Source organism: Chaetodon auriga, chromosome 21 (genome assembly GCF_051107435.1).
Source record: "Chaetodon auriga isolate fChaAug3 chromosome 21, fChaAug3.hap1, whole genome shotgun sequence".
Classification (NCBI taxonomy): Eukaryota; Metazoa; Chordata; class Actinopteri; order Chaetodontiformes; family Chaetodontidae; genus Chaetodon; species Chaetodon auriga.
Window position 1 is genome coordinate 2,017,692 of NC_135094.1, and position 22,005 is coordinate 2,039,696.

The following is a 22,005-nucleotide window of genomic DNA, read 5'->3' on the forward strand; positions in this document are numbered from 1 at the left end:
AGAGACTTAAAATCTGACTGAAACGCAAACACACGTCAGAAGAACAAAATAAAACAAACGCCAAAGGAAAGAAGTCATGAATCCTGTGGTGATGAAAAAAGCCTTCAGAACAGTGAACGGCTGTGAGATTTTATTAATCAAAGGTGAATCCAAAACGTCTTATTTACACTGAAATGTTTAGTGTTCGTCATGTAAACTGCAAAGATTTAAGCTTGTTAAGGTCACGTGTGCATGCTGGACGTCATTAGTGCCTCTGAATTCATGACATGTTTTATAAAACTGGGTCACAACTTTCAGTGACATCAAATCTACAGTTTGTTTTATCTTGTGTTTAAAAAAATCTTTGATCATAACATTAGAAAAGCTTTGGTGACTTTCGTCGTGCCTGTTTAAAGCTCAGAGTGCAGTTCCTTCTCTCCAGCATCTTCAGTCACTACTCCTCAGGACGATTCTCCTCCGGGCTCTCCTGATTGGTCACCTTAAATGACGAGGCTGCGTCTTTCTTTGGTGGATCCCACTCCAGCAGGACGTTCCTCTCTCTCAGGCAGCGGCTCAGCTGCTGTCTGTCCCGAGAGCCGATTGCCCACCGCTGCGCCGCCAGGCGAGTCAGCGCGGGGAGTCGAGGCAGAGCGCCGAGCAGCGCCGGCAGCCAGGCCGAGCGGGGGGCAGAGGTCGAAGGTCGGAGGCTGAGGTCGACGTCCTCCAGCGAGCCCAGGCCTCCTGCTGCGAACAGGGCCGACCAGCCGTCGTCGCCCACCGAGCCGTTGTAGGACAGATCCAGCACCCGCAGAGAGGACAGACAGCCGCGTCCGCACACTGCAGCTGCTCAGGACGAAGATGGAGGACCGATCAATGATTGTTGATCAGCAGTAATAAAGCAGAATTAATCAGAGGCGGGACGGGACTCTGAGAACTGTTGTTGTATGGAATCTTTTTTTGGGGCAAAATAACTTTTAGTAATTGAAAGTTTACCAACTTTAATCTTTCTTTTTCCTTCTTTCTGCTTTTCTATTTCTTTTCTTTTGTCCTGTAAAAGTGATCATTGAGTGTGAAAATCCCAAAAACTGGAGGTGCGTGTGTGCGGTTTCAGTCAGCTGATTGTCAGCTGACTCATGAAGCATCCCAAAGGCCCAATTAAGAAATAAAGTAGTTGAAATCACTGCAGTCACATCTAGAACATCTGGCCCAAACAAATGCTCCACATCTGTCATTTGTGTTGTGATTTTTTCTTCTCGTGTCTCTGTGAGTATGAGTGTTGCTTCGAAGTCTGTATTAGAGAAACCGGCCTGAAACTGAAGCAGCTAAATGGAATTCAGCCTCCATTCATTTTACTATTTTACTGTTACTGTCTTTCATAAAAAAGGCCTCTGGAAAAAACTTTTATTTAACTTTATGCAACTAAATTTATGCTTTGTTGTATTTTGATATAAAAACTGTGTGTGTGTGTGTGTGTGTGTGTGTGTGTGTGTGTGTGTGTGTGTGTGTGTGTGTTACCGAGGTGACGCAGGTCGTCCGTGGTGAGGTCACAGCTGCTGAGGCGGAGCTCCAGGATGACTGACGGCTGCACAGCATCCAGGAGCAGCGCTGAGCGACCACCAACCACTTTACACCAGGAAACGTCGACGCTGCGCAGGTACGGCACGGCCAGAGCTGACACACACACACACACACACACACGGAAAAATGATCAAACACTGCGGTATTTTCACTTAAGTAAAGTAACACCAAATACATCTACCCCCACATTCTAAGTATTCACAGTAATAGTACCAGCTTCAGTGGACTCAGTACTGGCTGTTGCAGTATCAGTAGTAGTGTGTGCGTACCGACAGCAGTGAACGACTCCTCGTTCAGGCTGCAGCTGTTGAGCGGCAGACGCCTCATCTGCGTCAGAGGGAGGGCGGCGACCAGCGAGTGGACCACGCCCCCTACCTCCTTATTGGACGACACATCGAGTTCAGTCAGCGCCGTCAAAGAGGGAAGCACCTGGACTGGAGACAACGAGTCACATGACCGCTGCAGGTACCTGCTGATGCTCACAACACACTCATTCATGTCAGTTCACTTCAGAGTTTACACACACACACTCACACACACACACACACACACACACACACACACACACACACACTCACTCAGGGCTTCCAGGTCAGCGTGTGTGAGACAGCACAGGTGAAGGTCGAGGCTCTCCAGGTGTGTGAGGCTCTCCAGGTGGAGGGTGAGGCGGTTCAGTCCTCCAGCCAGACTTTTGTTACAGGACAGGTCCAACTCTCGCACTGAGGGGAGGCGGCGGAGCGAACCACCTGCAGGACAGGGGGGGGGGGATGTTAACACACCATTCAGGTGAGGAGGAAGCTTTGCATCCAGCAGAGCCAGTTCAGGTGGTCTGGGCATCTGATCAGGACCCTCCTGGGCGACTGTTGTATGTTTATCCAAATAAGATGAAGAACAGTGGATAAACAAATGAAAACAAAAGGCAGAAAATCTGTTTAGGCAGAGACGGCCTCGATGGACAGATGCCTGTTGAACCAAAGAATCCAGGAAAAACAGTTTTTAGGCATTTCCTTTTTCAGCCTCGATTCACCGAAACTCAAACCGCATCAGCAGGAAACGGCGTCTCTGTCTCGTGTCTGTATCAGCCTAAAGCAAACTGACCAAGCCTCTCACGTCAGGTACACCGAGTCGACCTTACCGAGGGCATCGAGGCTGTCCGCCGTCAGACCGCAGGCCTGTAATCGAAGCGTAGTGAGGGAGGCAGCGTGGGACAGCGAGGAGGCCATTTCTCTGAAGCCGCCGGCGTCAACTTCCTGTGTGAGCTGAGGGTTACAGGACACGTCCAGCACGCAGAGTCTGTGGAGGGTGGACACTATTCCTCCTGAGAGGGACAAGTCTTCATCAGTATAACATGTACACATGCTGTGAGTGTTCTCCACTGGCATCATGGGAAATGTAGGAGTCGAGTATCTGACACAGGAGACGGAAGGATGCCTCATCTACAAACCTCATGAAAATCAGTTAACGTGTTAAAGTCAGTACCCAGCACAGTGGCATCAGCTGCAGTGAGCTGGCAGGCCACCAGGTGAAGCTCCATCAGCGGTGGCTGAAACTTTCCCAGCAGGCCTTGCAAAGCGCCGCCCCCGACGCCACTGTTCCAGGACAAATCGAGGATCTCTAAGAGAGGCACACAGACGAGAGCTTCGCCTACAAACACATGGATGAGTGTTTATTTAGAAAATAATCCACTGATTTACTGACTTTAAAACATGTTTCAAGAGTCAGTCGCCTGATCGTCTGGAACATGTCAGAAAGCACAAGTCTCAACGTTCGGAGTCCTCAAAACTTTAATCAGAGCAGAAATAATAAAATAATGACCCACCCAGCGCAGTGATGTCATCAGCGCTCAGCCTACAGCTGCACAGCCTCAGCGCTCTGATCCCGTCCACGTGCTGGAGGTGAGAGGTCAACGCTCTCAGACATCCGCCAATCAGCTCGTTCCAGGAGACGTCCACCTCCTCCAGCCGAGGGAGGAACTGGAGCAGCGTCGCTGAGGGCACGAGAAGAGGGAGAGAATGACGATTCAACAGACGCCGATGGCAACGCCGTGAACGTGTTTGATTCATCCTGAGACGACAAACGCAAAGAAAAGAAGAAGCAAAAGTCAAAAAGAGAATCTGTAGCCACCGAGCTCCAGCAGGTCGGTCGCAGTGAGATCGCAGTGAGCCACGTTCAGGCTCCGGCTGCCCGCTTTCTTCCCCAGCCTCTGCAGGAAAACGCACACTCGCCCCCAGCCGACGGCCCGCTCGCTCTCCGCTACCTCGGCGGCACCTGAAACACAAACACCCGTCACGCACGCTCTTTGACCTTTGACCTCTGAAGCTCTCCATGTGGGAGCTTTATCAGCTTCCTCCTTCTGGAGTTCATTTTCACAAACATGGCGGGTGTTTAAGTGTGTTTTAACAAGTAATGACACTCTCTCTAATGTAAACTCATTTGGATTTGGATCTGAGACTTTAACGCAGCCGCCGTGACTGCTGGGAAACACCACCCGAGCTGTGTCCTCTCTCCTCCCGGCCCTCCGGCTCTCCGTCCTCAGGGATCCCCGTCCGGTCTGAGGTCCAGGACAGGAAACGTCCCAGCGGCTTCCTGTCAGAGACCGTGCGCTTCCTGCGGATCTGGCTCATGATGACGTCGAGAGGAGAACGCCTCTGACTGCCGCCGTCCCGCCCCCGCTGACCATCTGACCAATGAGAGGCAGAGAGCAGTTACACCATTTGAATGGACTGACACTATAAAACAAAATGCATTATATTATCATTTAAATGTGCTTAATTTCTCCTTTAAGCTTAATTAATCACAAACACTATAATTCAAGGGTGTTTAAAGGTTGCTTCATGGAGTCTCTTGTAATTGATGGATTTTTATGCCGGTGTGCACGTTTACAGGCTTATGAATGTTTAATTATTGGGAAAAGCTCCATTAACTGCATGTGAAGTCTGATAAATGAGCCCTGACCCTCAGACCATTTGCTTCTTGGGAAATAAGATGTTGGAGATTATTTCACCAAGATGTTGATCCCTGGAGGAGAAATTAGGACAAGATGGAGATAAAAACAGGACAAAGCAAATAAAAATAGGAGAACTGTGTCATGAATCAAAGTTAATTAAAAACGAGGAGAAGAAACAGGAAATCATAATAATCATAATATAAAATGTAAATCTTCTCTGTCATTTTTAGAAACCTTATCTAATTCTAATGGTACAGTAATTAGATGAATTAATTAAAACATTAGTTTAAGCCATTTGGAGTCCCTTAATTACGAGATCCTCCGTGAATCAACCCATAAAAAAAGACCTTGAAAGTGTTAATTTTCTGTCAGTCAATGTAATAAAACATCATATTTAAGAAACTTTGTATGTAAAAATCTTAATTTGTAAAGTAACTACAGCTGTCAGATAAATGTAGTGAAGTCAAACTATAATTCGTCCCTCTGAGATGTAGTGCAGTGGGAGTACACAGTACTTGAGTAAATGTACTTCATCCCTGATAGTACTCGTCCAGAGGAAGTGCTGTGGAGTCAAATCTCTGCAGGATGCTTTGATTCTCACCTGCAGCCTCCATGTCGGTTAAAGAGCTGAGCTCCAACACGAACGCTGATGATTAAAAGAAAAGATGAATAAAAACTCGACTCTCTATGAGTCTGTCGTCACGGCGGTGCGTTCACGGTCACTTTGCCTGGAGATCATGAGGAGATCGTAAAGATCAGGTGACCGATCACCTGCTCTGACTCTGAGGATTAACTCGATCGTGTCTGCGGCTCCAAAAATCTCTTCTTCTTTAGTTTAAGACGCTCGCGCTTTGTTCGGGTCTCAGTGGAACACCGGGATGACGTCACGTCTCGTGCTCGTCAGGTGGATCATCCCGGAAATGCGACAACTCCTTAAGTAAACGTCGGCGTCGCTGCGCCCGAGGATTCGTTTTCTCTGCGGGGCTTCGATCATAAACTCTGCTGCTGGAAGAAGTACTAACAGTAGTACCACTGTGTACAAATACTCGGTTACAAGTAAAAGTTCTTACTTTTCAAATTTTACTTAAAGTACAAAAAGCATTAAAACATACTTAAAGTACTAAAAGTAATAGTACACATTATGCAGATTGGTTGTGTTACTGGATCATTAATATTGATGTGTTCATTGTGTTTATTGTATGAACAAGTTTTAGTTATTATTTTCCATTTAGTGACAGTTTTATTGAGATTTTTCATGTCAGTTGTTAAACTCACAGGGTTGATGTTTTAGACTTCAGCTGGGTGAACCTAATAAACTGGAAACTGAGCGTAGATACTTAATATAGAATATAGAAATAATACTGTAGGAAAATAATTAGAAAGACAAAATAACAAAACAACAAACTGGATTTCCACAAGTAATAATTCTTTTGTCTACTACTCCATCAGGTATTTGATCGAGATCAGAAATCATGTAAAAAAAAAAAGAAAAAAAAAAAGCTGTTTGCCCAAAATCCAAAATAAATCTGATCTCTCGGGGCCCTGAAGCCTCCGTAGGTCTAATGTTTTGTATTTCTGTCAGTTGACAGATCAGTTAATCAACCCAACCGACTCGTTTAGCTTTAAATCCTTTTCACCTTTCAAAGTTTTGTCTGCAGATGTTCGTCTCGACGAGAAAAAACCTCAAAGACGAAGGCGTTTCTTTCAAACTGGCTTTATTGAATGTGAAATCTGCGGACAGCACAGGGTCTGCACTGAATGAGCCTCCGGTCTCGCCGACAGCGGCTGCGTGTGAAGCTTCTCTGGAGGATTATGGGATGGTCTAAAGCGCCTCCTCTCCTCCTGTTCTCCTTCATCTGCAGTAAAAACTGCTCCGACCTGTCGCTGCTGAGGAAGAGGAGCAGAGGGAGGAGGCGCCTTTAAACCGCCGACATGTCCCGTTCTGTTCGCTTCCTCCCTCCATGTGAAAAAAAAAAAAAAAACTAAAAAAATCCAAGAAGAGCATGATGGTTGTGATCCCGTCCAGCTGACGGGAGCGTTGCTACGGTGACGTCCCTCTTTTTGTCCTCAGTCATCGTCCACTGTGGGCGTGATGGTCACGCCCCTCCTGATCTGTCCCCACCCAATCAGACTGACAGGAAGAAGGAGAAGAGGAGCCAATTAGAAACGGGACAGAAAGTGTTGTTTGTGCTGATAACAGGTGACGAGGAAACAAATAAATCAACAAAAAATAAACATCAGCAGCCATTTGTAAACAAGTGCAGTCAAACAAACAGGGTGTCCACGACAAAGACTGATCGTTTCAGTTAAGGGTGCAGGCTGCTGCGACCTCACGGCTGTGGTTTGTGTGATTTGTGTGTTTCGGGCGGCAGACTTCGGATTCTTACCGCCAGTGTTTCTCCACACGTCGGCTCAGAGCGATCTTCTCTCCCACCTCTGTGCACACGGGGTTGGTCAGGACGATCTTGGCCAGATCGGCCTTGACGGCGCTGACGCGGCCGCCCGTCGACAGCGAGCCGATGTTCACCATCAGCACCTCGTTCTTCGACAGCTTCTGGACCTGCAGACAGGAAGAGACAGAGGACGCCATCGTGAGACTTCAGGCTTCACTGCTGTTTCTGCTCCTTCCCTCCAGGTTCAGCTCAAACTTTGCTATCCTGCTCTCCGACGCTTCAGAATTTCCCATGATGCATGTCTCACCTTGGCAGCCTTCTTGTCTCCCTCTGTGCGGACTCCCAGCAGCCTCCTGAGCAGGAAGTAGGAGATTTCCAGCTCGGTGAAGATCTCCGGCAGCGCTCCGACGGCGCCCAGCACCTGACCGACCATACGATCCGCCCGGCACAGCGTCGGGTCGATCTTCGTGCCCACGCCTGCACGCAAACAGATCGTTCATTTAGCTTTTTGCTGGTTTACGACAATTATCAGAGCTCAGTCACACAGAAGGATGAATCTGGATTAAACGTGGAAGTGTGGACGCACCGATCAGGCCTCCGGGTGCAGCGTACTGCAGGTCGTTGTGCTCAGCAAACAAAGAGACGATTTTGGAGAAGATGGGTTTGCACATCAGCTTTCCCTCCTGGTCTTTGGACACGATACCTGGCCGCACCTCGATCTCCTGACCCACCTGAGGTCACACAGAGAGGAGGAGGACGAGTCAGAGGGAAACGGAATCAGGAACACAGTTTATTCTGTGACATAAACATGTTTTAGCCTCGACGCAGAGGCCAGGTGCTTCTGAGCAGAGTGTTTGTTACTTCAACGCTGCAGTTTGAACCGTGAATCTCAGTTTTGTCTGCTCAAGCAAATCTCACCTTGAGCACACCCTTCAGGATACTTCCACCTGCCACGCCTCCTTTCAAGTCGTCTACTTCACAGCCGGGCTTGTTCACGTCAAAAGATCTGATGACTGAAGCACAGAAGGCGTTCACAGGGACTCAAGCTCAAATCTACCCAAAGAGCTTTCAATGAAACAAAGCTATTAAAGGCTTCGAAGCAGAAAATCAAAAGCAAACAACAACAAAGCTGTAACATTAAAGGATGACAGTGAGGAAAACAAAAAGCAGAGAGCACGCAGCAGGTGAGGAGGAGAAACCTGTGCCACCTGTGTGTTTCCTTACCGATGAGTCTGGGCTCGGAGGTGAAGTCTCTGACGGGCACTGGGATCTTTTTGACGATGTACTCGCAAACCACCTCGATGTTGTACTTCAGCTGTGCTGAAATAGGAATGATGGGAGCGCCCTCTGCCACTGTGCCTGCAGGAGAAAGACAACGCATCACATCAGGTCACGGTCACCAGAGATTCAGAGGAAGACCAAAGTGACGCAAGGAGTGGCCAGTTTGAAGTGGAGACGCTGTAAAAGGAGCCTGAACCTGCTCCTTTTTTCTGAAAAAGTGGCTCTTTTGTGTGTTTCAAGTGGTGATCACTGATCACTGTGAACTATGACATTTATTTGGCCATATTTTGGTGTGAGCGCTGTTTCTTTGAAAGGAACTTCGTGTGACCTTTTTCTGGCTGGAAATACTTGAGGCTTGTGTCGGCTCACCCTGTACGAAGGCGAGGATCTGCTCGTACTGCTCTTTGGCCTGGCTCTCCTTCACCAGGTCGATCTTGTTCTGCAGGATGAGGATGTGCTTCAGCTTCATGATCTCTATGGCTGCCAGGTGCTCTGACGTCTGAGGCTGAGGACACGACTCGTTACCCGCTGGAGGGCAGAGGGAAGACCAACAATCAGACGCAAATAACACACAAAATGAGTCAAAGCTTGTCTTGCTGGTGGCAGCGAAGGAATCAGAGTCTTACCAATAAGCAGGAGGGCTGCATCCATGACAGCGGCTCCGTTCAACATGGTTGCCATCAAAATGTCGTGACCAGGACAGTCCACAAATGACACGTGTCTGTGAGAAAGAAAAGAAAAAGAGCCACTGACGCATCAAAGATGAAGATTTTAACAGCTGAAACTCCAAACTGAAAAGGCTTCATCAGTGCTTCCGGGACACCACCGCCGTCTCGCCTACCTGACCAGTTTGAAGTTGCCCTTGGTGCCGGAGATGTCTGAGGGAAACTCATCAGGAGTGCTGCTGCCACACGACCGGTAGCACTCCGGCCTGGGACAGCTGGGGTCGTCCAGCTTATAGACCTACAGCATTTTGTAGAGAGAAAAACATGGAAATGTCACTTTGAATGCATTCCATCTTACGGGAGTGAGGGTTGATTGTCTTAGAGAGAAAAATCTAGAAATCTGAAACAAGTTTTGTGCATTGATACGAAGGAATAAGCACCTTACCTTAGCGTTAGCATATCCTAGCTTGATGGTGATGTTCCTCTCCAGCTCATTCTTGAACCTGACAGTGTGGACACCAGAAATGGCTTTCACTACTGTGGACTTCCCATGGGCCACATGACCGATGGTGCCTACGAGACGGGAGGACAGAAGTCAAAACAGGCAGTCCTCATTTGTCAGGTCCAACCTTCAGGAGAGCGCAATGAAAGCCACAAAATCTGATACATTTTTGCCTGATTCCCTCACCAATATTGATGGTGGCCTGTCTGCTGATGATCTCTGGAGAGAGAGGCGTCAGGGTAGACACATCCTGCCAAGAGAACAACTCACATTAGACTCCTCACACGCTGAAAAACAGCACATGATCTGACGTGAATCCCTCTCTTTAGTCCTGGAGACACAAAGGGGGGGCTGCCATTGTACAGACAAACACATGAAGTGGACAATCAGACTGAAGCAGCCGCATAAGAACGTTTCATGTAAAACCCAGTCTGTTATTATATCGTGTTTATTTTGGCCATTTGGTTAACTGGCATATAAATATGTGGCAAAAATTCTGGCTCAGCATGTTGTCTCGGTCTCATGTCTGCTATGATTGACATTACTGTCCACTGTAAATCAGTTTCATAAAACAAAAACACAAAAGGTAACCGAGGATCCAAATCCTGTGACAAACCAGAGCACCAACCGATATCCACATATGTCATAAACTGACTGTACTGTTGTTGATGTTGATTGTTGCCCTGTGCCTCAATCACCGTTACGAAACCCATTGAGATTTCTCCAGATTTTACTTTGACATAGCAAATGATGCTAACATCCGTAACAAACAGGGCTCAGATTACATTGCTGACGCAGAACAAAGACGACGACTAACTTATTACAGCGCTGCAAATGCTCATTAGACATTCAAACGTTAATCTCATTTTTTCAAATTGTGACCAACGCTGATCTTTCTTAGAAGTGAAGCGGGTGTTTTAGCTGTCCGCCTGCTGGGCCTGTCGTCATGTGCCGGGTGGTGGCGACGCACCACCGGCGATAGTTAACGTGAAGAATTTCCACCTTATGTGTCACCGTTTTGGCGACACGACATGCCGACAGCCACCGACGTAAAATCACAAATCTATAAAATCAGTTAAACCGATACTTACCAGGGAAGTAAGGTCTTGTCTAGCCAAGTGAGGCTGACCAAGCGTTGTACCAGACTCGTCACCCGCCATCTTGAATGAAAAGGGAATGAAGGAGGCGGCTCAGACGAATGCCTGATCATAAAAAAAACTGGTTTCTCTTTTCCAGCAATCAGTTATTACATCAAATGCTCTTTATTTTTTCTGTGCTAGTATACAATCACATATGTTTTGAACAAGACGTCTGTTACATATTTGCTTTTCGCTGACAAATTACAGAGACGTGGTTTGCAACTCGCGTGTTTCCTCCAAGTCAGAAGCAAAGGGGTCCTTTCTTAGCGGCTGATGCAATTTATTTCTTACTGTAAAATAACTTTGATGTAATGACCACAAACTGCTGCTGTTTATATGCAGTTGAAATCTATGTGTCATCGAACTGAGCACGGGCATTGACTAACCTTCACCCACTAAAAAAAGTAAATAAATATATTCTTATCCATGTGGTCTTGTACGTCGCTGTTAAGTGACGTCGTCAACGGGCTTCCCTTTTTTGTCGCGCTCTTAGGTGGTTTGTAGTTTTATGATATATTTTCCAAGACAAATCCTGGAATAGTGGAATAACTGTCCCTGGGTTTGTTGTTGTGTCAGTTGCTAAAATTTATTGCATTGCCTTATATGAGTTGAAAGTTTTAAACGGTGGTGGAAGAAGAACTCAAAAGTTTTACTTCAGTAAAATTAGAAATACCACAGCATAGAAATACCCCTGCATTCAAAACTGTGATTTCTGTGAGTAAAAGTACAAACATATTAGTATTCAAATATACTTAGGACAAAAAGTAAAATGACTCATTATGCAGAGTGGCACAGTCAGAATAATGTTTATTATATGATTGAATTACAATTACTGTACTTATTCATTAATGTGGAACTACATCACTTACATGTTGCAGCTGGTAAAGGTAGAATTTATTTTACTACATTTACAAGAGCCTAGGCAGGTTGTGAATTTCACCAAAGGATTAATAAACATGAACTTATCATATAACAATACATCAGAATTTATTTATTGATTATATTTGTATATTTTATATAATATATTTTCAGCCACGTCACTGGTTTTAACTGAATAATGAGAACCTTTTTTAGAAGACAAATGAAATGTGCTGCACATTTTGAGAATCGTAAAACTGAATCTCGGTTGAGAGTGATACATCTTTCCTATATACAATCTTTGCTGCACCGCACAACGCCCTTCAGTTCCGCCCAAAAGGGAAATGACGCCAGTGCAGAAAATGGCGTCCGCAAAGCCTGTGGACCGCTGTGGTTTGTTACCCGTTTAATTTAGAGCCGAGTGGGGGGTCTCTTCGTCTGGCAGATGGACGATAACATGGCAGTACATCGCTGCCGTCCGCTTTCTTGATTCCGGCATCGAACCCGCAACTTCATGTCCGAAGGAGCCAGAGCTGCCTGGTCGAAGAGGGGTTGTGGGGATTCGCACCGCCGAGGTGAGACGGCTGGATTTTAGCAGCTAAGCTAAAACTGTTTCCCCGATCGATCAGTGTCGGATCCCCCGTATCTCCTGTCACCACTGCTGAAAATCGTCACAGTTGATTTGGCTGGTCTGGTCGTTCGCATTAGAGAAGAATATCCGCGGTCATTGTTCTTACTTCTTACACATAATCCGGACGCTTAGCTAGCTAACACCATCGCCTTCATCTTCGAATACCAGAGTTGTATGTGTGCACCGTTACCTGTAGCCGTAGCCTTTGTTTTTGGGCTCTAATCTTAGCATGTCAGGTCCCCGTGGCATACTTTTTGTCGCTGTTGTATTGAAAACTAAAGAAGGTAACAGAGGCTGGCTGCTCTAACCCACCGCGATGCTGTTCGTGTCAGTGTGTTGTGAAGTTAGCTGGTTAGTCAGACGGTTACCCCTTCTCTGCTAACGTTAGCTTTGCCTTTAGCATCGCCATGCCTGCCTCCCCAACGCTTCTTCTTCTCTGCTCCCCTTTTGTCATGGCTAAAATGTGACTGAGATTATTAAAAAACCCTCCATTCATAACGAATCACATAGCGTAAACTACGGTTCTTCAGTGAGTGAAACTTAGCTTAGCTGTTAGCCGTGAGGTGACTGAAGCACTGAGGGAGTGAAGCTTGTTGACAGGTGAGCTCGCCTGCAGAGACAGACTGACTAGCTGTTGTTGTTAGCAAAGCAAACTCAGGTGAGGTCAGACCTGATTCGAAACTATAGCGAGACTTACCTGAATGTCCAGAGTATGTCTGTTCTTCAGCTGTGTGTAAAGGAAGTTTTAGTTCTGTTGTGACGCTGAACACCTCTTACAGTTTAACATAACACTGTGATGGATTTATATTGAGAGGAGCTGGGGATTGATGCCCAGTCAGTTAGTTGATTTTAAACGATTTGTCAATAGAGAATCATTATTTTAATTGATGTATGATTGGAAGCATACATCAGAGAAAATTGTCAAACAACATTTTTTTGGTTACAGCTCATAAACACTTGTTGCTTTTCTCTGTTTGATCATGTCAGCGTACGTTGAAACTTTTGCATCCTTTGGATGTTGATCAGGTAAAATATCTTGAGCTGAGACAATGAAGCTGCTTGTCAATGAGTGAAGGTCAATAAGAAAATTAATTGGTAACAATTTGATAATCACTTCATTGTTTCAAAAGCCAAGAACCGTGTCAGGTTCTCGAGTGTGAGGGTCTTTTGGCTTTCTTCTCATATATCATTTTGGACTGTTGGTCAGACAAATATAAAACGGTGGTTAGCTGCAGCTCTCGCATGTTTAGTCTGTTTATAATCTTTTAAAATCATGCATTGCAGCATCACTGAGGAACAGGAAGTCACTCTCTTGGATGTTTGGACGTGCAGACCTGCCTCAGTGTGTGACATTTCAGCGTCACAGCTGATATTTGCACTTGTGTGCTGTGACACAGTTTGAAGTCACGTGTGAGCCCCTGAATGTGTCGTGGAACATTCGATGGTGGTGTTGTCCTCTCGGCTCCTCCTCCACTGACCTGTGCGGCGTTTTCTTGTCTCCTCTGTCAGAACCAGGGAAACATAAACACAGGAAATGCGAGCGGCCCCCTAGCGCTCAGCCGTCAAAGCCTGTGATTGTTCGCCCGGGCTCCAAAAGGTACCGTTTCTTTATTCTGCAGCACTGCATGTTAAACCTGAGCAAACCTCTTCCTGTTAACTCAGCATCCATCTGACCCTCCACTCCTCTCAGCCACCTGCTTCATCCCCCCCCCCCCCACATGCGTTCATGTTTCTGGATTTCCCCCAGTGTTCCCACTAATCTGCTAGTTGAGTACAATGTTATCAGTACTGACAGTGAAGCTGTAAAGATCTGGAATAATCCTCTGACTTCATTCAGACATCATCTAACGATCATTTCATCACAGTGATGTTAATCAGCAGGCTGGGCAGGCAGCCGTGATGAATTTTCCTGCACTTGACACTAATTTCACTGCAGTTTTGTTTTGTATTATAATACCAGAAATGAAGACATTGTTGAAATACACAACAAGGCCAAAACTATGTGGACACGAACTGTTCAGCGGTGACACACGGGTGTAGTGTTGGGGTGTCCGCATACTTTTGGCCATGGTCAAAGATACTAACATGCACAGAGTCCTCGTGTGGCTCTCTCTCTGCACTTTGCTCCTGCAGACGTTCATGCTTTAATGTGGCGCTCGTGTTGGCTTTGTCGTCCAGGTGATTGACGCTCAGAAAAGGGACATTGTTAGCATCCACTGGACACAAGGGGCACTGTCCTCTGATTGGCTCGGACAACCCCCTCTGACATGCCCGTGGCCAATCAGAGGTGAGTGTGCGGTGTGTGTGTGTGTGTTTGTGTTTGTTTTCATTTGCTTTCTTGATGAGCGACTGCGTGTGTGCAGATGATGTGTGTGTGTGTGTGTGTGTGTTTTGCTCTTGTGTGCAGAATGGAGGTAAAATAAAACACTAGTGTGTGTGCATGCGTGCGCATGTTGTTCCTTGTTCCTTGTTCCTTGTGATTTGTGTGTGTGTGTGTGTGTGTGTGTGTGTGTGTGTGTTCATGCTGAAGACACGGATGTGATGACAGGTGAGATGCTCCTCTGAAGGATTTCCTCTCTCTCTCTCTCTCCTCCGCCCTCACTGTGTTGCGGTGGAGCGGGTGTTTCCTCAGCGTGTCAGCGCTCAAACACACACATCTGGCTGTGAAAGAGGAACGGCTTGTTAGGATGCAGCAGCTGAAGTGCTGAGCTTTTAATGCTGAACGTCCTATCCAATGCCCTTCCAGTCGCAGACTTACTGTTTTCAACACACACACACACACACACACACACACACACACACACACACACACGCACACACACACACAGTGTTTCCTGGGAGTGTTGTGCCTGCTGAATTCGTTTTTGGATACTTGTTAATTCTAGTTTATGTTTACGCTTCACTTCTCTTCGAGGTCGTGACCTGACAGCTCTGTTCTAACACGCTGTGATGTCTTTTCTGCATTACCCTGCCTCCACCCCTCCACCCTCCACCCGCTCCTGCACTTTGCTCTTCTCCCCGCCTCCAGGTGTGTTATGTCGGGGGCAGATGTGGAGGTGTACCTGTCCCAGGTGCACGATGGGAGTGTGTCGTCGGGCTTCCGGGCGCTTTACGAGGAGCGTCTGCTGCTGGATGTCACGCTGTTGATAGAGGAGCACCACTTCCAGGTACGCAGGTGGAGCTGGTGGATGACCGTACGCTGGAACTTGATTTCAGCCAGAGATCTGCTCATAAAGAAAAACTAGTTTTATTTCTATGACCTGTTATTTATTCAGCCATTCAGATGACTTTTGTTTTGTGAGTTGCATAAAGTGACGATGACGACGAGCCCTGTGTGAGCTGAGGGAGTGAAGAGAAATAGATCAACTTCATCGGTGTGTCCGTCCTCCTGCAGGCCCACAAGGCGCTTCTGGCCACTCAGAGTGACTACTTCCGGGTCATGTTCACAGCAGACATGAGGGAGAGGGACCAGGATAAGATCCACATGAAGGGGCTGACAGCCGCTGGGTTCGGCCACATTCTCCGATTCATGTACTACGGCTCACTGGAGCTCAGCATGCCCACCGTCCAAGAGATCCTGCAGGTGACCGGTGTTAAGCAGTGTTTGATACTTGTTGTTCAGTTCAAACATGCTCTCACACCTGCCTCCTCTCTCTCGCCGTGCCCTGACAGGCGGCCATGTACGTCCAGCTGACGGAGGCGGTGGAGTTCTGCTGCTCCTTCCTGCTGGCCAAAATCTGTCTGGAGAACTGTGCCGAGGTCATGCGCCTCCTGGAGGACTTCAGCGTGGGGGTGGAGGGCGTCCAGGAGCAGCTCGACAACTTCCTACTAGACAACTTTGTGCCCCTCATGAGCCGGCCCGACTTCCTGTCCTACCTCGGCCTGGAGCGACTGCAGGTGGGGTTGCAGTCTGTAGGACAGCGCAGCAGATTGCTGACAGAGAAGAAGAACTGTAAACTCCGGCGTCGTCCGGTGTCACTCACCTCCACCTCAAACGCTGCTGAAGTTTTCTAAATTCAGCCTCTGTCCTCCTTCCTTCTCTTTGTCTCTGAGCCAGGCGTACCTGAACAGCGACGCTCTGAGTCGCTTCCCGGAAATCGAGCTGTACGAAGCGGTCCAGGCGTGGCTGCGACACGACCGGCGGCGGTGGAGGCACACCGACACCATCGTGCAGTCCATCCGCTTCTGTCTCATGACTCCCGCCAACATCTTTGAGAAGGTCAGTTCTGCTTTGTGACAGATGTCCTCTTTGGATGGAGACGTCTGAGGGTAACGTTCTGCCCGCTCTCTCCGTCCTCTGTCCTCCTCTTCCTCGTCACAGGTGAAGACGTCAGAGTTTTACCGTTACTCCAGACAGCTGAGGCAGGAGGTGGACCAGGCCCTCAGCTACTTCCACGATGTCAACCAGCAGCCTCTGGTGGAGACGCGCTCCAACCGTATCCGCTCCGTCCGCCCACAGACCGCCGTCTTCAGGGGAATGATCGGTCACAGCATGGTCAACAGCAAGATCCTGCTGCTGCAGCGCCCGAAGGTGTCCGCTTGTCTCTCTGCCTGTCAGCACACATGTGACTTCTCTCTCCATCAGCTCTCACGCTGCACGGCTGGGCTGCATGCACAGCACAGCACAGAAGATTAGGACACATACACACACGCACACACACACACACACACACACACACACACACACACACACTCACACAGCTGATTCACCTGCTGGGATCAGTTCAGGCTGCTGAACGCTCGTGCAGGTGTTAACTGCACTTTAAACCACATTTGAGAACGTTGGTTTTGTTTTGGAGGTGAACGTTTGTCTCCCTCAGGCGAAGCTTTGATCTTCCGTCCGATCTCTGCACACAGCGTGAACTCGTGTTTTAATCCCTCAGGTGTGGTGGGAGCTGGAGGGACCTCAGGTGCCGCTGCGACCGGACTGCCTGGCAATCGTTAACAACTTCGCCTTTCTGTTGGGTGGAGAGGAGCTGGGGCCCGACGGGGAGTTTCACGCCTCCTCCAAAGTCTACCGCTACGACCCCCGGCAGAACTCGTGGCTGCGCATGGCCGACATGTCTGTGCCCAGGTGAGAGGAGCCTGAAGCTCCACGTGTTTTCCCTCATTTTGATTAGTTGTCACGTGATTTTCAGACTCACAGGCTCTTTGCCGACTTCACGTGAACAATTATTCATTTATTGATCCGTATTCACGCTGTTTGTTGTTTGCAGGTCAGAGTTTGCTGTTGGCGTCATCGGGAAGTTTATTTACGCCGTGGCAGGCCGCACGCGAGACGAGACCTTCTATTCCACGGAGCGCTATGACATCACAGAGGACCGCTGGGAGTTCGTGGACCCGTATCCTGTAAACAAGTACGGCCACGAGGGGACGGTCCTCAACGGTAAACTGTACATCACCGGCGGCATCACCTCCTCCTCCACCTCCAAACAGGTGTGCGTGTTCGATCCAGGGCGGGAGGCGGGAGGCGGAGGAGGGGGGAGCTCGGGCGGGTCGGACGCACACAGGACGCGCGCCGGCCGAGGCCCGCTGCTGCCCGGCACGCACGCCAGCTGCTGGGAGAACAAATCCAAAATGAACTACGCCCGCTGCTTCCACAAGATGATCTCTCACAACGGGAAGCTGTACGTGTTCGGAGGCGTGTGCGTGATTCTGCGGGCTTCCTTCGAGTCGCAGGGCTGCCCGTCCACCGAGGTGTACGACCCCGACACCGACGAGTGGACCATCCTCGCCTCCATGCCCATTGGGCGCAGCGGCCACGGGGTGGCAGTGTTGGACAGGCAGATCATGGTGCTGGGCGGCCTGTGTTACAACGGCCACTACAGTGACTCCATCCTCACCTTCGACCCAGACGAGAACAAGTGGAAGGAGGACGAGTATCCCAGGATGCCTTGCAAACTGGACGGTCTGCAGGTGTGCAGTTTGCACTTCCCAGAGTACGTGCTCGAGCACGTGAGACGCTGCAGCTGAGGTCTGCTCCACAACAAGCCTCCTTTTTATAGAAATGGGAATTCACTGTTCAAGGACCGAAGCGTCGCGCTGGGAGGTCAGGTGTTTACAGGCGGGCGACTCGAGCGGTGAGCGGGCTTTTAAACTAGAGACCAGCACTTTCCTAAGACGAGGGAAAAGATGGCCGGGCCATAGATTGCTGTTCTTATCAAAGCCAGTCGAAGCGTGGCGTGGCGAGACGTCACGCGTCAACAGTCAGCTTGAACATTTTCAGAATTAGCTTTCTCAGAAAATTAAAGAAAATTATTTGTGAGGAGAAAAAAAAAGTTGAATTCTGCTGGTTTATGTTTGGACTGTGGTCAGTTTGCTATTCTACTACTCACCTACTGTATTTAGGCTGTCCAGTCAGACCGACTGCAGAAACGCACTGGAAGCGTAACAGACGGACCTGCACTGATTTTATTTCAGTCAGACAAACCTGAATCACAGATTTCGTGGCGTCCTTTTATGTATTTAAAGGCAAACAAATGTCCTGTAATCATTAGTCAAGCTGCTCTTTTTGACCAATAGTTTAGCGAAGACGTGACAGCAGCTGTTTCAAACAATCCAAAAATGCCCCACGAGACCCGTGACAGCGACTTAAAGCTTACAGTGAGGTATATAAACAAACTCTCAACACTATATTCTGTAGTGTAGGTCGTCTCATAGCCTCAACCAGACGCAGAGTTTAGAGACCAGCGAACAGACGCCGTCACGTGCCGTTAGAGACGCTAACGCTTCAATCTGCTGCCAGCTGGAAACTGTCAGATTCTTCGTCCAGAAACTCAGATTTCGCTTCCAGTGCGTTCCCGCCTTTAGTCCCAGTTCTGCTCTTTACTCCCAGATATCCACCATACTGTGCTCATGTTCATCAAACATCACCCCCCCGTCAGAGTGTGTGTGCGTGTGTGTGTGTGAGAGCTGAATGCAAGGTGGAGAGGAAAGACACTACATGGTACACGAGGGTTCATTCTTCATTTAGCGATGATGTCATTTGATGATGGTGGCAGGGGTCAAAGGTCGTTGTCTGAGTGCGTCTGCTCGCTGTGCTTCGTCTCCTGCTCGTCATTCCCTGCTCTTCATCGGTTCTGCTGTGGCTCTTGGCTGTAAATGTTAAGATGAACTTGCAGCCAGTTCAGATGTTTGAGAACCTTTGGGACTCGTGCAGGAACATTTCTGTGTTTTTAGCCTGAAATTCTCTTTATTTTCTGCGAGCTTTGGTGATTCACCAAACTCTTTAACAGCCTCGTTTCAGCCTGATGAGCGCCGCCTGTTCACGAGGAGGTGATTGACAGCAGTAACATGATGGACAGCCCTGAAATGACCACGTTAGGCTGCCTGTTCTGCGCCGATTGTGGAAAGTTTCAGTCACAGAAATGTTACCAAAGAGCGAAAATAAACCGATAAACCATAAAGAAAAACATGCCGTGATGGTGAACAGAACCGTAACTTTGCATTAAATTTGTCTCCGTTATATATTTTATTTTCGTACAGATTCTGGCTCTTGAGTTTGGATCTTATGGTACGAGTAATTCTTGCTCGAGGCCCATCGTTCAGTAACCTTTAAACTGGCCTGTACGTCTCATGTTAGTCATGTAAAAAAACCAGGTTGAGTGTTTTGAATTGAAGCTGCTGCGAGCTGCCAATGAGCAGCCAGTGTTCGGACGCTTCACGTCCACCAATGAGCAGCCAGTGTTCGGACGCTTCACGTCCACCAATGAGCAGCCAGTGTTCGCACGCTTCACGTCCACCAATGAGCAGCCAGTGTTCGGACGCTTCACGTCCACCAAAGCTGAACTTGAGCGGCCTTTTGCAGTCAGCTTCGTATCAGCTGATCAGCGGCTTCGGCGCGTCTGTCCTCGTCTGTCCCGCAGAGCTTTCAGTCCAGCAGCTCCGTGTTTCTGACCTTGTCCTCTCCCGATATTTATTTTTCCTTTTTTCCGTGAGCCAACTGTGAAAAGGGCTAGAACACATACTGATGCAGTTCTGTATGTCAGCCGCGTATTTAATTATTTATTTTCTCAAGTATTGCTTTCACCGAGCTATGCAGTAACAGAAGTAGGTTTATTTATTATGACAAGACTTTGGTCGTTTGTTGTGTTGTTTTCAGATTGTCCTTTGTCTTTTTCCTCGTTTCGTCCTCGTCCGTCTGTCCCGTCCACCTCGGCGGCGCTGCACGTGGCTCATGATTGGATGCTTGGAGAGCGGCCTTTCTTCCAGCGTGGAGTGTGATTGACACTTTGTGCAGTCATTTGAAATCTTCTGAAAGCTGTCAGAAAGCGTCGTCGGGTCTTAACAGATGAAAAGGTACGATTTAAAGGAGGGAGCTGGTGTCGTTTTAACTTACAGCCGTCTGAGGCAGCTGTCATCTGCATCCAGCTCTCCTAAACCTCAACCAGCTCTCAAGGTTTCCTTCACAGCCAGGTGTTAAGTCTGCAGGGTTTTCTTAGCGTCCTCTGGTCCACGCACAGACGTCCGGAGCCGCAGCTGGTCAGTGATCATGTGATGCCTCTGGGGTTTGTCTTTGTGGGGAAATCCTTGACGCTCTGTGGAGCTGGTGGAAATGTCCCAGGTTAACGCCTGTGTTTCACTGTGGACTTCATATTTCATCTTTTATTTTCAAAATGTTTGACAGCGAAAAATGTTTTCAAGAAATACAATAAATGCATCAACAAATATTTTTTCAGTGAATAAAATGTCAAAAAAGAGAAAAATGTCTCATTTTGTTGGATCAACAATCCAAAACTCAAATCTATCTGGACTCAGATCTGTTACTGACTGTCAGATGTGACAAAGAGAAGCAGCAGATCCTCAGATTTGAGGAGCTGGAACCTGCAAACTTTCGGTGCCTTTGCTTGAAAAATGTCTAAATGATTATTAGACCATCAAAACAGATGCAGATTCATCTTATTACAGTCAGCGTCACACTGTAGCTACAGTTTGTTTGCCTTTTTGTCCTTCTAAGACGCTCAAAAGCTAAATGAAAATAAATAAGAGACGAATAAACAGTCTTTGCCTTCAAACTGCATTTCCTCAAATTTCAAACATTTCTTCTGCTGTCAATCATTATTGATCACATCATATTTTCAGGTTTAAAACATTTCATGTCGTTTTTTTACTCAGAACTTTTCCATTTCTGTCTGGTCACGTCTGATTTGTGACTCCAAACCTTCAGATTAACTGTCAGAGGCAGGTGCGTTTGGCAAACAGGCCTCTTAAACTCCACGTCTCTAATGTGTCACTGTACTCTGCAGCTGATACCATCATCATCATCACTGTCACCATCATCACCTCGCTGCTCCTCCTCCTCTCGTGTTGCTGTCAAATGAACAAAAGTGTACCTGATGAAGTGCTCCTGTCCTGGTTCGAGGCACATCCAGTCATAGCGCAGCATCCTTTAGTCCACCAGTCTTCAGTCTGTCAGTAGGAAAACAGAATAGAGGATTTAAAAAAACACAGTACCTTGCTACAACGACTGTATCTGAAAAAGAAAGTAAAATCAGATTAACATATCTTATAATCTGAGTAGAAACTCTTTGGAAACGATTTGTAACTTCTTTCCAGAAATAAATGTTCATATTGGTCAACTTTCAGCCGGCTGACGGAGTGCTTCATGTCTGTGTTTGTGTGTTTCTCGCTCTTCTTCTTCAGCTTCGGAAGTTCTTTTTACCACTAATTGATTAGTTGGTTGAAAATGTCAGTATTATTGACTTCACAGACAAATGCAGCCATGCAGAAGGGACACGTCAACGTTGTAAAACAGAAAAGCAGTAAATCTTCACATTTAAGAAGCCGGAGGTCGTAAATGGTCACTTTGTTTGATAAATGGAGTAAACAATCATTCCAATATCAGTTATTATTATAGATTAAACTACCGAACAGTCTATAAAGTATTTGAAATGATCTCCACCTTTACAAGCTGCAACATTAAAGTGGTGAAAACATGAATGCATCACTAATCATAATCCAGTAAAATATCACTCTGAACTGGGCCATTTTGCATAATGAGTACTTTTACTATCAGTACCTGAAGTATATTTT

General features: G+C 47.4%; 3 protein-coding genes across 8 annotated transcripts; 1 reads left to right on the plus strand and 2 right to left on the minus strand.

Moving 5' to 3' along the window:
* Positions 1 to 92: 92 nt before the first annotated feature.
* Positions 93 to 5,320, minus strand: lrrc31 (leucine rich repeat containing 31). The gene is made up of 10 exons (XM_076761427.1): positions 5,106 to 5,320; positions 4,046 to 4,237; positions 3,682 to 3,825; positions 3,377 to 3,544; positions 3,037 to 3,201; positions 2,693 to 2,875; positions 2,136 to 2,303; positions 1,827 to 1,991; positions 1,495 to 1,650; positions 93 to 822 (listed from the first exon to the last, which is right to left on the minus strand). Exons 1-10 carry the CDS (start codon positions 5,116 to 5,118, stop codon positions 434 to 436), a joined length of 1,743 nt encoding a protein of 580 aa, XP_076617542.1. The 5' UTR covers positions 5,119 to 5,320; the 3' UTR covers positions 93 to 433.
* On the plus strand, positions 1,895 to 21,557 carry klhl15 (kelch-like family member 15). Of its 5 annotated transcripts, none has more exons than XM_076761425.1 (10): positions 1,978 to 2,022; positions 13,483 to 13,570; positions 14,152 to 14,260; positions 15,002 to 15,140; positions 15,368 to 15,556; positions 15,646 to 15,870; positions 16,031 to 16,192; positions 16,295 to 16,504; positions 16,857 to 17,047; positions 17,190 to 21,557. In XM_076761425.1, exons 3-10 carry the CDS (start codon positions 14,241 to 14,243, stop codon positions 17,944 to 17,946), a joined length of 1,893 nt encoding a protein of 630 aa, XP_076617540.1. In that variant the 5' UTR covers positions 1,978 to 2,022; positions 13,483 to 13,570; positions 14,152 to 14,240; the 3' UTR covers positions 17,947 to 21,557. The 5 variants fall into 5 exon arrangements, with proteins under 5 accessions (XP_076617538.1, XP_076617540.1, XP_076617537.1 ...); XM_076761424.1 differs by lacking the exon at positions 1,978 to 2,022 and adding an exon at positions 11,869 to 11,917; XM_076761423.1 differs by lacking the exon at positions 14,152 to 14,260 and having other exon boundaries at positions 1,895 to 2,022.
* Positions 6,210 to 10,513, minus strand: eif2s3 (eukaryotic translation initiation factor 2, subunit 3 gamma). 2 transcript variants are annotated; one of them, XR_013075796.1, is made up of 13 exons: positions 10,437 to 10,513; positions 9,532 to 9,595; positions 9,289 to 9,416; positions 9,020 to 9,141; positions 8,805 to 8,899; positions 8,548 to 8,706; positions 8,122 to 8,256; positions 7,816 to 7,910; positions 7,484 to 7,628; positions 7,205 to 7,374; positions 6,892 to 7,064; positions 6,433 to 6,635; positions 6,210 to 6,335 (listed from the first exon to the last, which is right to left on the minus strand). XR_013075796.1 is itself a non-coding variant. In XM_076721361.1 (12 exons), the coding sequence occupies exons 1-12, from the start codon at positions 10,503 to 10,505 to the stop codon at positions 6,572 to 6,574; spliced, it is 1,419 nt and encodes a 472-aa protein (XP_076577476.1). In that variant the 5' UTR covers positions 10,506 to 10,513; the 3' UTR covers positions 6,210 to 6,571. The 2 variants fall into 2 exon arrangements, 1 of the variants encoding a protein (XP_076577476.1); XM_076721361.1 differs by having other exon boundaries at positions 6,210 to 6,635.
* Positions 21,558 to 22,005: the final 448 nt, after the last annotated feature.